The sequence below is a fragment of the Gymnoscopelus microlampas genome, assembly GCF_963454915.1.
Source record: "Gymnoscopelus microlampas genome assembly, chromosome: 9".
NCBI lineage: Eukaryota > Metazoa > Chordata > Actinopteri > Myctophiformes > Myctophidae > Gymnoscopelus > Gymnoscopelus microlampas.
In genome coordinates this window covers 20,287,316-20,300,599 of record NC_139946.1, presented here as the reverse complement: position 1 = coordinate 20,300,599, position 13,284 = coordinate 20,287,316, and the positions used below count along the sequence as shown (strand labels likewise).

General features: G+C 43.4%; 1 protein-coding gene across 7 annotated transcripts in view; it reads left to right on the top strand.

Moving 5' to 3' along the window:
- Positions 1-13,284, top strand: part of opa1 (OPA1 mitochondrial dynamin like GTPase) — a 53,183-nt gene that overhangs the window by 21,269 nt on the left and 18,630 nt on the right. For all 7 annotated transcript variants that reach the window (XM_084065765.1, XM_084065769.1, XM_084065767.1 and 4 more), the window contains 10 exons: positions 927-991; positions 1,209-1,285; positions 3,343-3,508; positions 3,616-3,768; positions 4,432-4,540; positions 5,078-5,157; positions 5,480-5,620; positions 6,298-6,414; positions 6,804-6,897; positions 7,523-7,633. In XM_084065765.1, coding sequence (XP_083921891.1) covers positions 927-991; positions 1,209-1,285; positions 3,343-3,508; positions 3,616-3,768; positions 4,432-4,540; positions 5,078-5,157; positions 5,480-5,620; positions 6,298-6,414; positions 6,804-6,897; positions 7,523-7,633 — 1,113 coding nt within the window. The remainder of the gene's footprint in view (positions 1-926; positions 992-1,208; positions 1,286-3,342; positions 3,509-3,615; positions 3,769-4,431; positions 4,541-5,077; positions 5,158-5,479; positions 5,621-6,297; positions 6,415-6,803; positions 6,898-7,522; positions 7,634-13,284) is intronic.

Sequence of the window (13,284 nt, the reverse complement as noted above, 5' to 3'; positions counted from 1 at the left end):
CTTTATATCAAACCAGCTTAAGACAAAGCAGGCTCTGTCTCGATGCACTCGGTGCCTGATCATTATGGTGTATTAGTTTGGTGAAGCGTAGCATCAAAGGTAAAAAGCAATAGAAACACTCAGATGATGCGTTTCATCAGGATATAATAATAAGGCTGAAATCACCACCTGGCCACAACCAGATGTGGGAAAGTGTTCCTGTCTGGTGATTAACCACTTAAACCCATACTTAGTTGACCGGAGTCCCCCAGGGATCTATACTCCTCCGCTCCTTTTTTGCACTGAATCTCGTCGAAAATAGCTGATCTACGAGCTCACAACACGTACACGTTGCAATGCGACATCATGTGAGCTTGTAGAACTTATATTTTTGCAGAGTGCTCAACCTATTATGACATGCCCAGAAAAGGGACTCTAGGGTTCATGTGGTTAAACTTTTTGTAAATGCATCACTCCATTTCTCTGGTTTTCAAAGCGTTCCTCCCTCATCTTCCTTCTCTTCTGTCCAGATGGCAGTAGATATGCTATTTGTACAAAATGTTTGCTCCAGAATAGGAATGCTAAGGATTCAAGTGGTTAAATGTTGGCATTCATCAGCCCCTCAAAGTACTAATACCACCTAGTTCTTACTAATGTAGTGAGAACTTTACACACAAACTTAGAAGTGGAATTATGATCAACTGGTGCAGCCAGGCCCAGAGTAGACGCTTATTTGTTTTAAAATATTATTAATGTTTTGTTACTATGAGTAATAATTACCTAATAACAACACTGTCATCATTCAATAAACATGCTACAAACATGTCTGTCTGTAGATTTGATGGAGCCACTCGAGTTTCTATATTCACATTTATTCACATTATCATTGGTGTAAACGGTTGATTTGTGTGCGTTCATGGCGACTGACTGTCTCACCCTCCCCTCAGCGTCCCGCTTCAACCTGGAGACAGAATGGAAGAATAACTATCCCCGTCTGCGAGAGTTGGACAGGGTGAGAAACACCTGCAAATCCACACGCAACAACCATCACTGAACACAAACCTCAAATATGAACTAAACATAATATAGCCCACAATCTGGTGCAGCACATGGCAAATGTCAACATTAGCCTAGGGGTTAATACACGTATGTGTCTCACGCATAACACACGTTGATGTCCATTGTATGGCTGTAATGAATATGAGGCTAAAAGTGCCTTTGTTTTGCAGAATGAACTCTTTGAAAAAGCCAAAAATGAAATCTTGGATGAGGTCATTAGTTTAAGTCAAGTGACTCCAAAACACTGGTAAGTTCTGTCTTCAATCTTTTGTTCTTTTTACGTGTCTCGTCTTGTTACATTTATTATCTGGACACTGTGGTTATTGACCCTTACTCCTTACTGCATGTTGCTGGAAAATACTGACGCTGATCTTGGATTTAAGGCTCATTACAATGTTTGATTCATTGCCTCGCTGTGGGGTGGGGGGGGTTGTTAACTCTCTCAGTGCCACACAACGAGATATCCCGAGATATAGAGGGTTAGGGTATCATTATCATTATCTGAAGATTTGCAGCCCCATCCACTCCTTGTTTAACTTATAACTGAAAAAGGCTGTATCTTACTTCCTAAGCACTTTTTTTTTACTTTGAAAAAAATATTTTTTTAATTTTTATTTCATTGGCACTGAGAGAGTTAAACCAGCTGGGGAAATTCAATTTCAGCTTCACCCAGCTGATGGCTGTTCAGGTGGTTATGATGAGCGCTCTTATTGTATTGGACATGGTGTTTAGTAATGCAGATATTATCTCTCTCTGACACTCGCATCAAGCCTCTCTCTCACACCATAACCCCATTTATTGACAATGTCTCCTGTCTTGCTATTCTTATGCCTAATTTCTGCTCCTCTCGTATGATGGCATAACACAACTCCGCTCTCTCAGCTCAACCTTGCTCTCAGCTGAGCACACACGCACATGCACAGATTACAGTGCATGTCGGGCGGGACTGATACATTGTTTTGAAGTGGAGAGGTTAGTGGTTGTAAATGTACACACATGGCGATTTACAACTTTCTAATCAATTCACACTCAGACCTGCTCTGAAGGCAAAACAAAATGGGGATTCTCCAATAGATAGTTTGTTTTGGGGTGAAATATCATGCGTCCCCCAGATGCATCTATAGTGAGTTTAATGCGTCCTTTTGGAATAATATGCGTCAGAGACGTGGTACACGCAGCTAACAAGATCACTGCAAAGAATGGCATGGCAAGTTTGGCATTAGATGGTACAATACAGTTGACAACAAATACATAAAACAGTGTTTGTATTAAAAGTCAATAATTAAGACAGAACTGCTTAACGTCACATAACAGCTCTGGAGCCCTACGTACTATTAATTGGTTGAGGTTGAAATATTATAAGACTCTGTCTGTCCTACATACACACACACAACTATACTCACACATGTGCATGAGTGTATAGGTATGAGCCCCAACCCCCTGTGGGGGGGGGTCTAAATGAGATGAATGCGCTGTGTTGTGGCCGTCCCCAGTGTGTGTGCCATCAGGTCTGCTGGATCAATGCTCTGATGAATGGCTCACAGAGATGGGACAGGGGGTGGCCCTGTTAGCCGGCCCGGCCAGTGCTATCATAGTTAGCAGCCATCGATGGCAAAGGAGCGCCAGCCCCGAACAAAAGGAGAGGACGAGCCGGATGAAATATGAGCGTGCGTTTATGATAAATGAGCAAAGGACGCTTAACAGCTCTCCTGTCCCGAAGGGGGCTGGTGATGGTTTTGTCCCATTGTCACATGGGCCTCTCTGCGGTCAAGACGGCGGGCGGGGGGATGCTGTTAGCTCCAGGATAACGGCCTCATGCCGGGGAGTGTATTGGAAACTACAGTCAAGTGCAATCTCACTGTATGGGACTGAAGGCAACTCGATAGTAGAGAGCGATCCAGTGGCCCACGCTCGCCTGTTCTCCTCATTGTTCTCCTGCCCCCTCAGGATCACTTAGTGGGAAAGAAAGAAAGCAGACAGCTGGAAGCGTCTCTCTGGACGCACTTTCACCTGTTTGCTTGTTAGAGAGCAGGTCAAAAAAACAAACAAAAAAAATACCAACAACAAAATACCTCCAAGAGATTGTACCCAAAACCACACTTCCTAATTTCCTGCTGTTCAAACTGGTGCGATTGGAGTGTATAATCACTAGTTATAGTGCACTTATAAGAATATAGTGGATATAGTCCCATTGACTTACTTTGAATGTCACATTTTCTTTTTCCTAAACCTTTGGAAGAACTAGCTCTGTCTACCATCCTCATTCAATGTCACACAACCTTTGACCTCACCATCTCTCCCCAGGGAAGCCATCTTGCAGAAGAAGCTGTGGGAGCGCGTGTCCACTCACGTGATCGAGAACATCTACCTTCCCGCCGCACAAACCATGAACTCTGGTACCTTTAACACCACTGTGGACATCAAGCTCAAACAGTGGACAGATAAGCAGCTGCCTCACAAAGCCCTGGAGGTAGTACAGTAACTCGACCGTCTGTTTAAGTATTAAACTGATCAAATCATAACTCAAACTGAATTTTAGTGGGGTGATAATATTCTTTATGGCTCATTCTCCACCAGGTTGCCTGGGAGACGCTGCAGGAGGAGTTTGCACGCTTTATGGCGGAGTACAAAGGCAAAGACCAGGACGACATCTTTGACAAGCTGAAGGAAGCCGTGAAAGACGACAGCATCAAGAGACATAAGTGGAACGAGAGGGCCATGGACAGCCTGGTAAACACACTAGTCTCACTACCCACATCCCTACTCCACACTGAAGCACGGTCTGGTGGAAGCCATTACCGTACCCTTTATAGAGAAAGAAACAGGCAGGGTTGTTTGAATTTATCATGTGGGTAGTAGTTGACCACTTCAGCCCTATATAATTTGTCTGATGAGGAACAAACAAGATAGCCGATATACAAGCTCACAACGTGTCACAATGCGACACATTGTGAGCTTGTAGATCTGCTATTTTTTAAACGTGTTGAAAGTGGTTAAGTATGCTAACTAACGTAGCTAGGAGCATGATACAATTGTGGCACAGTGTGGAAAGGGCAGGATATTTCTGGCTAAATTTGGACGGGACCATTCAGAGCACTAGAGATGTTTCTCATTTCCGTTAGGCTAGACGAGGTAAACACTGACATGGTTCTTTATTAACAGTTAGAGATGGCAATTATGTTGGCAGACAGACTTTACATTGTACAATTTTAATGTGTTTTTTATATTGTAAACGTCACTCAGTTCATAATACCAGTGTGTCAACAACAGCTGAAGTGTGTGTGTGTGTGTGTGTGTGTGCGTGTGTGTGTGCGTGTGTGCGTGTGTGCGTGTGTGTGCGCGCGCGCTTATGTGTGTTTATATACTGTACATTATATTGTGTGTGTGTGTCAGAGGGTGATCCAGCACAATGCCCTGGAGGATCGCTCCATCACGGACAAACCCCAGTGGGACGCAGCCATCCAGTTCATGGACGAAACACTGCAGTCACGCCTTAAAGACAGTATGTCAGCCATGATGGATTCATACATTCACACTCATCTTGACGATATTTTAATTGTCTCATAAACTACAGGTGGAGCTATTTGTAGAAGTCACACTTTTTGCTGCCGTAGTCTCAATATAAGTTGTTTTTTGGTGGAAATTTGCTCCACTTCCAGGATCTGTGGTACTATTGCACAATAGATTAAAATGCCAATAAATATAGTTTAAAAAAAAAAGCATGAACACACAAACGTGCGAGGAGGTCTTCTGCAATGGAAAACCCTTAATTAGGTTGAATGACTGACTACCCCCCCCCTCCTGTTTATCCAGTTGATGCACTGTGACCAGTTGTCAGCTTGTAGATCTGCTCTTTTTGGCAAGAAACTCTGTTGTACTACAGAATATATTAGGCTTAACACAGTACTGGCACCAAAGTAATGTACATGGACATACTTAGAACTCACGAGTCAAAATGTGGCTGTGCTTTTCTCATCTCCCCCTCTCCCTCCTTTTTCTCTTGTTGTCCCTCTCTCTCTCTCTCCCTCGCTCCTCCTAGCTGAGTCAGTGATCAGTGACATGGTGGGTCCAGACTGGAAGCAGAGGTGGATGGGCTGGACAAACCGAACATCTGAACAGGTCAGAGCTCAAGGCTGTGTAGAGTATATATACTGTACCCTGCATTGATTCTGTGCAGAATGAAAGAAATGCATGGAAACACGATGCGTTCTCAGCTTGTACTTGGTTACTTTTGCTGGATTTTGAAAAAATAACTCTTCTATAATATCACATGCGATACGTTCTGAGCTTGCAGATCAGTTATAGATAAGCATAATAAAGGTCTAGGTCTATATTAACATGCCAAAATAACGACACCAGGATAAATGACGTTAAGAACTAAAGTTACGGTTTTCCACCCTGAAGTCCCTTCTCACTGGCCTCTCCTTGAACCTTTTTACAGCATGTCCGCAACGAAACCAAAAATGAGCTGGAGCGTCTGCTGAAGCTCAACGAGGACCACACCGCCTACCTGGCCAACGATGAGGTCACCACTGTCCGGAAGAACCTGGAGGGACGCGGGGTGGACGTGGACCCTGTCCTGGTGAGACTCACTGGAACACTCGCATGCTTATTCCATTAGGACCAGAGGCCGATTCTACAAAATGCCAAATTAGGGGTGTGCCGATATCGTCCCGCGATATGTATCGTTTTGGCGTTAAAAAAAATAAATAATAATAATTATAATATTTTTTTTTTCCCCCCATATATTTTCATAATAAAAAAGTGCCATATATCTCATGGCACCTACATGTTGATTTGGAAACACAACCAAAATTAGGCTACATTTTTGCTGTACTGTCTATGCATCCATCCATTCAGGGAATGTTGACAATGGCATCTCATGTTATATTACACTTACACATTTTAAATACTTACGTAATATGGACGACACTTATTTTAAATACTTTCATAAATACTTGTAAAAAGGAACACCTGTACCAATATATGTATTGTTCTTTTCTTTTTTTTCATTAATATTTTTATTAGAAGTTAGATACAAAATCAGTGACTGCATATTATATCAAGCTTATTTAGGATATTTATTGTTCTTTACCTGTGTTTCAACCTTGCTGCTGTTGCTGCTGTGACACCTGAACTTCCCTCTGGGGATGAGGTTATCTGCAGCCTGCAATATATCCATCATGTGTCCAAAGTCAATTCATATTTGATGATCTTTTATCTGTCAATAATTGTCTTTTTGACTTCCTGTGTGTTCAGATAAAGGACACGTGGCACCAGCTGTACCGTCGTCACTTCCTTCAGAAGGCCCTTGCCCACTGTAACCTCTGTAAGAGAGGTTTCTACTACTACCAGAGACACTTTGTGGACTCAGAGGTGAGGAGGGACCGACTGGCTGGATCAGACTTCAATCGTCTGATCCTGGCATGCTTCAAAATAAGTCAAATTGTTTTAGGCTTGCCGAAGCCAAACAAGTTCTCTGCAATTGTTTTATACTCATTGCAGCTCTGCTATGAGTGATGAACGTTAGACCCCCGCTTACCTTACCGACATTGTTTTACATAATTTGCCTTGGAGATTTAGCCATTTCTGGTCGACAGACACAGTGGACAAAGTGTGTGCCATCTCTCTCCATAACTTAGAGAGAGAAGAGATTGAACTAAATGTTTAAAGACCGGCTGAAATACGTCACAAAATGATAACGAAAAGCCATTGCAGCTGGTGTTTAAACGGTGTGTGTGTGTGGGGGTATGTGTGTGTTTCAGTTGGAGTGTAACGATGTGGTCCTGTTCTGGAGGATTCAGAGGATGCTGCTAATAACAGCCAACACACTTCGACAGCAGCTCACCAACACGGAAGGTATGGATGTAGAAGAGACTGTTGGACTGGGTCTCAAAGACCGATACAGGACCAGCAGTGTCACATCTCCCCCCCCCCCCCCCCCCATTTTTAACCAATGTAGTCGTTGCCAATTCCTAAATTCCCCACACATTTCTGTGTAGTCGTGTCACTGCTGCCCCTACTGGCTCACCTGCCAGTGGGAAGCCCGCACTGAGAGGACATATCGCCTCCATCCTACTCCTCACTGTTCAACTCCCCCTCTTTCTGCAGAGCTGCTAGCTAGATAAGCTTCAACTAATGTGTTGTCCAGTAAGACTTATTTACTCGACTGCAAAGGCGAAACTGAAGTGATGGGAGGCATTGACATCCACTAAATGTTCTACTCATTTTCAGAGCTTCTGAAGTGCAGACTGTTAGGTGGAACCATTATAAAATTGTGGGAGGAAGTCAGCCAATAACACCTCTGCCTTGAAATATTAACCACAATTTAGTCTTATTCAAAGCAAGGATGGTATGATTTGTTGATGGCATCATATCGAACTACTGTATGAGAGAACGGAGAGAATCCAATGAATTGATGTTGAATTGGATATTGAGGTTGTACTGAGTGTGTGTGTGTGTGTGTGTGTCTGTGTTCTTGCAGTCCGTCGTCTAGAGAAGAACGTGAAGGAGGTGTTGGAGGACTTTGGAGAAGACCTAGAGAAGAAGACGCAACTCATCACCGGCCGCAGGGTCCAACTGGCCGAGGACCTCAGTGAGTTGCGCACACACGTATACTAGTACTGTATATTGGCTTCTGTGGGGATTGACCATCTAGCCTTCCAGGTAAAAGCATTCTTGAACTACTATGAACGCCTACACACACACACACACACACACACACACACACACACACACACACACACACACACACACACACACACACACACACACACACACACACACACACACACACACACACACACACACACACACACACACACACACACACCTCTCTCTCTCTCTCTCACTCACTCACTCACTCACTCACTCACTCACTCACTCACTCACTCACTCACTCACTCACTCACTCACTCACTCACTCACTCAAAAAAAAAAAAAAAATTCTGGGGGAAGTACATACGACGGAAGTCCTGCCCTATTAGACAGACACTCTCCGCATTAGGTCGTGACCAAGCTTTTCTCCTCAGAAATGAGAAAAGGCTGGGAACGAGGCTACTCTCACACACACACATTCTCTGATTCTCTGAGTGTACTCATAGCCATAGGAAGTGAAAAGAAACTGCCAGTAGATGGCATCAGTGTTTAAGAAAAAGACAGAATGATTAGTGTTGACCAGTGTGTTATACCACTGCACCAGTATGTTATACCAGTGAGATGTCCCAGTATGTGTATAATGTTATGACTACATCTCCTTTGAATTGACTTGAGTTTCTTTTCGCTATTTAATCAACCCTGTTGATTAAATACAGAACACTCACACAGTACACACACCTGAGATACAAGCACACACTAGATTGTAGATACACACTCTCTTCCTGCCTATCTCTTCAGCTGTATGCCGCCAGCCTGCCCTCTGTTTTGTCCATCTTCTCTCTCTGTCTCTCTCTGTCTTGGTGGCAGTGTTTCCCTTTTCCGTCAAACATTTTAACATCCTTTAGCCATCTAAGCAAGGTTGATCAGAGCGTAGATATGATGTCTATTAGCAGGGCTGATATGAATGTGTTTTGATTTCAGGATAAAAAATAAATAACGATATCTTGTTATGACACAATGTCCATCATATTATTACACAATGTCCACTAAGATATCTTGTTATGACGAGATGTCCATCAGACATGGCGTTATGACTCCATATCCATCAGATATATTGTTATCACACGGATGTCCATCATCAGCCTTGTAGTCGCGACACTAGTTGACAGATTGTCTTAAAGAAGACATCACATCTCCCTCCATTCACGCTGTTTTGACATTAAATACACTTTGTTAATTGCTGCTGTAGCCTTAAGGTAGGTGTGTGTGTGTGTGTGTGTGTGTGTGTGTGTGTGTGTGTGTGTGTGTGTGTGTGTGTGTGTGTGTGTGTGTGTGTGTGTGTGTGTGTGTGTGTGTGTGTGTGTGTGTGTTAGAGAGAGAGCTGGTGCTTGTGTGTTATGCATTCCTGTTTTATTGGATAATTAATAGGCCGTTGAGAGTGGCAGGGAGGTCAGAGGCGAGGGAGGAGCGTGTGTGTGTGTGCATGCATGCGTGTGTGCATGGCATGCAAGCACGTGCACTCTCTCTAAAAAGAAAGCCAGTTATGTGATAACAGTCACGGCCAGAACCGAAACCCTGGAGTTGTGAAGCACATACATACACACAGGATGCGGTGCGTGTGTGTGTGTGTGTGTGTGTGTGTGTGTGTGTGTGTGTGTGTGTGTGTGTGTGTATGGGTTGAGGCTACTGTGAATCAGACGATCTGCACGGCTGTGGTCTCTGGTCTCAGTGTGAGCCTGCTGCTGGTAACTAGAAACCCTGGGAGAGCATTCCTGTGCTTTTAGCCGTGACACACACACACATCACAGAGGCTGACCGTTACTCCTGTCTGGAACCTTACCAACCAGAGGCGAGCCTGGACCTGTTGGCTTCTCCACTGTTTGTCTGTTTGGGGTCAGACTTAAACTGCCTCGCTTCAAACGGCATACTTTCACTGTTTATTTTTAAACACGTTCATTCATGAGTTTGACTGAGCAAAATAGTCAATGTTAGTGTGTAAAAATGGACCCGTATATGGGTAAATCTTTAAACTCTTCAAGTTAAACTACAGATGTCGCTGCCTTAAGGATCCATTTCTGGTTTATTTTTTTGCACTTTTAATCACTTGCGTTTTTCACAACCGGTGTGTTGTAAAGATGTTTTGAGTTTGTGAAGTGAACCGGCTGTGGTGAATGGCCTTGGGTTCTTCAACTCTACACATCTTTGCACATCACAGTGTTACTTACTTACAGTTTATCATGGATGACATCGGCACAAAACCATTCATACTGTATATATTTATTTAACTACACAGTAAAATCCTGAGTGTAAACCACTTTAACCCTATATACTTTGAAAATAGCTGATCTAAAACGTGGACATCTGCTATTGCTTCTTTGTAAAATTGTTAATGTTATTTTTTGATTTTTTTTTTGCCTATAAAGACACACCAAAATAGGGCATTTGTAACTCTGAGATCAGATGTAACCAAATGGATCCTTCTGGGACTATTTGGTTACATTTGCACCCTTTCAGAGTTGGATTAACACACAGGATTTTACTGTGTGTGCAGTCCACTAAATGCTTACTTGAAATAGTGGTGAATGCCTTTCCCCCCCAGGACTAGCACCCTGCAAATATCTGCTAATTGTTAGCTGTCCACCCACTGATGGCTCCTAATAACAGACTGGAGCAGTCTGACGGAGACGTTCCTCTGTGGTGACCTTATTTACAGAAGGCAGGCTAAGTGCTGGAAGTGTGCATTATTGAAGCAGCACGAGGCAGGCATGCTTCCTCAAGACAGACTGTCAGGTTACTTTGAGGCACTTGAATGGAGACACACACACACACACACACACACACACACACACACACACACACACACACACACACACACACACACACACACACACACACACACACACTCACACACTCACACACTCACAATTGTTCTTATGATGACTTGCTTTCATGCATATACAAACTGACAGACATTCTCAGTCACAAACGTTTTCATGCATTATACTCGCACACATGATCTCACACACTTGGACCCAAGTGTGTGTGTATATGTGTGTGTGTGTGTACTGCCCTACAAAAGCCAAAGTGCAGTAACTAGACAAAGAATCAAACTGATAAAAATGCTTGTGTTTCAACTCGCCAGCCAAATAGTTTATCAGCACACAAGTGATATTGCACTAATTGTACAGTATATCTATTCATGAGGTAATTGTTTGTCCCCCTATATCGTGTGTGTGTGTGTGTGTGTGTGTGTGTGTGTGTGTGTGTGTGTGTGTGTGTGTGTGTGTGTGTGTGTGTGTGTGTGTGTGTGTGTGTGTGTGTGTGTGTGTGTGTGTGTGTGTGTGTGTGTGTGTGTGTGTGTGTGTGTGTGCTTTGAGACAAATAAATAAATCAGTATCTCCACAAATGTGGTTGCTGCACTTTGTCTTTGTAGGGCAGTGTAGTCTAGCCACATTTACAAACAGTTCTGATGTTGTGAAAGCATAGTGTTAAAGATGTACCCTCTGGTCCAAACAGACCTCCTTGTGCTGTGTACTTCCTGTTCCAAAGATACTCTCAGCCTACACACACACACACGCACAATTGATGAGTGTTGCTATGGCTTCACATAATCAAATAGCAACCTTACATTACCTAAACATACACACATTAATACACAAACACACACACACACACACTCATGTGCACACGTCATGCCCACATACAGAAAAACACACCGTCATGCACAGATACACACATATTCACTTACTCCAAACAAACATACGCACATGCCTAGTATCTTACATGCACACACGCGCGTGCTCTCACACACTCCCTATTGTTGTCCTTGATAGTGGCTTCCTGTAGTTCAGATAGGGGACCAGTGTGTAATAGTCCACAGGTGAACTCAACAATGCTTTGTCTGGTTTGCTATCTCTGTGTGCACGTGCGTGTGTGTGTGCTGCTACGTGTGCGTGTGCATCTGCCTGTCTGTGTGTTTGGCTAGGTAGACTGATACTTAGGTTGTCGCCCTTAGAACACAAACGCACACACACAGACACACACACACACACACACACACACACACACACACACACACCCTTCATTGACTTTCCGCCTCCTCCTCTGCCAGGATAAACACACACTATCAGATAGGTATATATATTCACAGGCTGACCAGGGCATAGGTATGCTGTTGCATGTGAGTTTACACACACACACACACACACACACACACACACACACACACACACACACACACACACACACACACACACACACACACACACACACACACACACACACACACACATACACCCACTCATACGTGGATCGTCTCCTCTCTCCTCTGCACACACATTCAGGAATGCCCAGGCCTGCCTAGCCTTGTACACGTCAAGTCTTCTTTCCCAGACCATCTCAGACACTCACTTCCCACCAGCAGACACTTAACTTGGAAGAGGATGTGGGAATGTATGAGAATCTGTAAAGAGATCTTTTGGCTTGTCGCTGACACCATTGATGGAAAATGAACACCAGCCTTTAGCTAAATGCCTGAATTGTAATACCAGCAAAATGCTGGTTCATTTTGTGACCAGTATGTGAACAGGAACGTTTCCTGTTCCTGTTGTCTTGTACACACACACACACACACACACACACACACAGGAACTCACACTTAATACCACATTGTGTGTGTGTGTGTGTGTGTGTGTGTGTGTGTGTGTGTGTGTGTGTGTGTGTGTGTGTGTGTGTGTGTGTGTGTGTGTGTGTGTGTGTGTGTGTGTGTGTGTGTGCGCACATTTTGCAATTTAAAAAAAATATATGTTCCCTCATTTTCACACAGTTTTAGGGGTGAGCAGAGCTTTTCCAGAGTAGTTCATACATAGTATTGCGCAGTTCTTCCTCTCTCTGTCCATCAGCTTGAGTTAGTGAGAGAGTGGAGGATGTGGGTCGTTAGGTGTCTGACATTCAGTGCTGGGATTTTCTCTCCGAGATGTAGGTTAGCCTTACGCTTGTGTCTGTGTGAGTGTGTGCGTGTTAGTCCATCACCATAAATGACCAGGCCAGACTGACAGACTTGCGATACGCCTCACAGAGCACAAAGTAAGGCCTTTCTCAACAAGAAAGTTCAGTGATCACTTTTTGAGAGGCTGGAAACTGTTGGAATTTTAGCTTTTTACGGCCCCTCTGCTTTTATTAGATGGTACAGACAAGAAGAGGGAGACCTTTGAGACATTTGCACTGACTCACACAGCAAAGTGGGTCTCGAGACTCGACATTTTCACGAGGTCACATGCTATGAACAGCGTATGTAGGGGAACATGGTGATCTGGTACATTGCGTTGTGACTTAATGGAAAAGATCAGATTGGGTTTAGTGGAAAGAAAGTAATGTCACTCCATCGGCCTGCATTGTACCTATACTATGGGGCACTCCTTCATACGCTGCTCAGTTATATCTGGGATTATGTTCGTATGAGACTAAATATGGTATGGGATTTTAGATATTGTAATATTTTCATATGGCATAAGTGTTGTCTTCTTCTGGTTTTAGTCACTTAAGCCTGATTTTATACTTTAAAAAATTTCATAAAAAAATGCCAATCCATAAACTCATTGAGTTTGGTAGATCTGCTATTTTTGAAATTATTTTAGAAATATTTTTTCT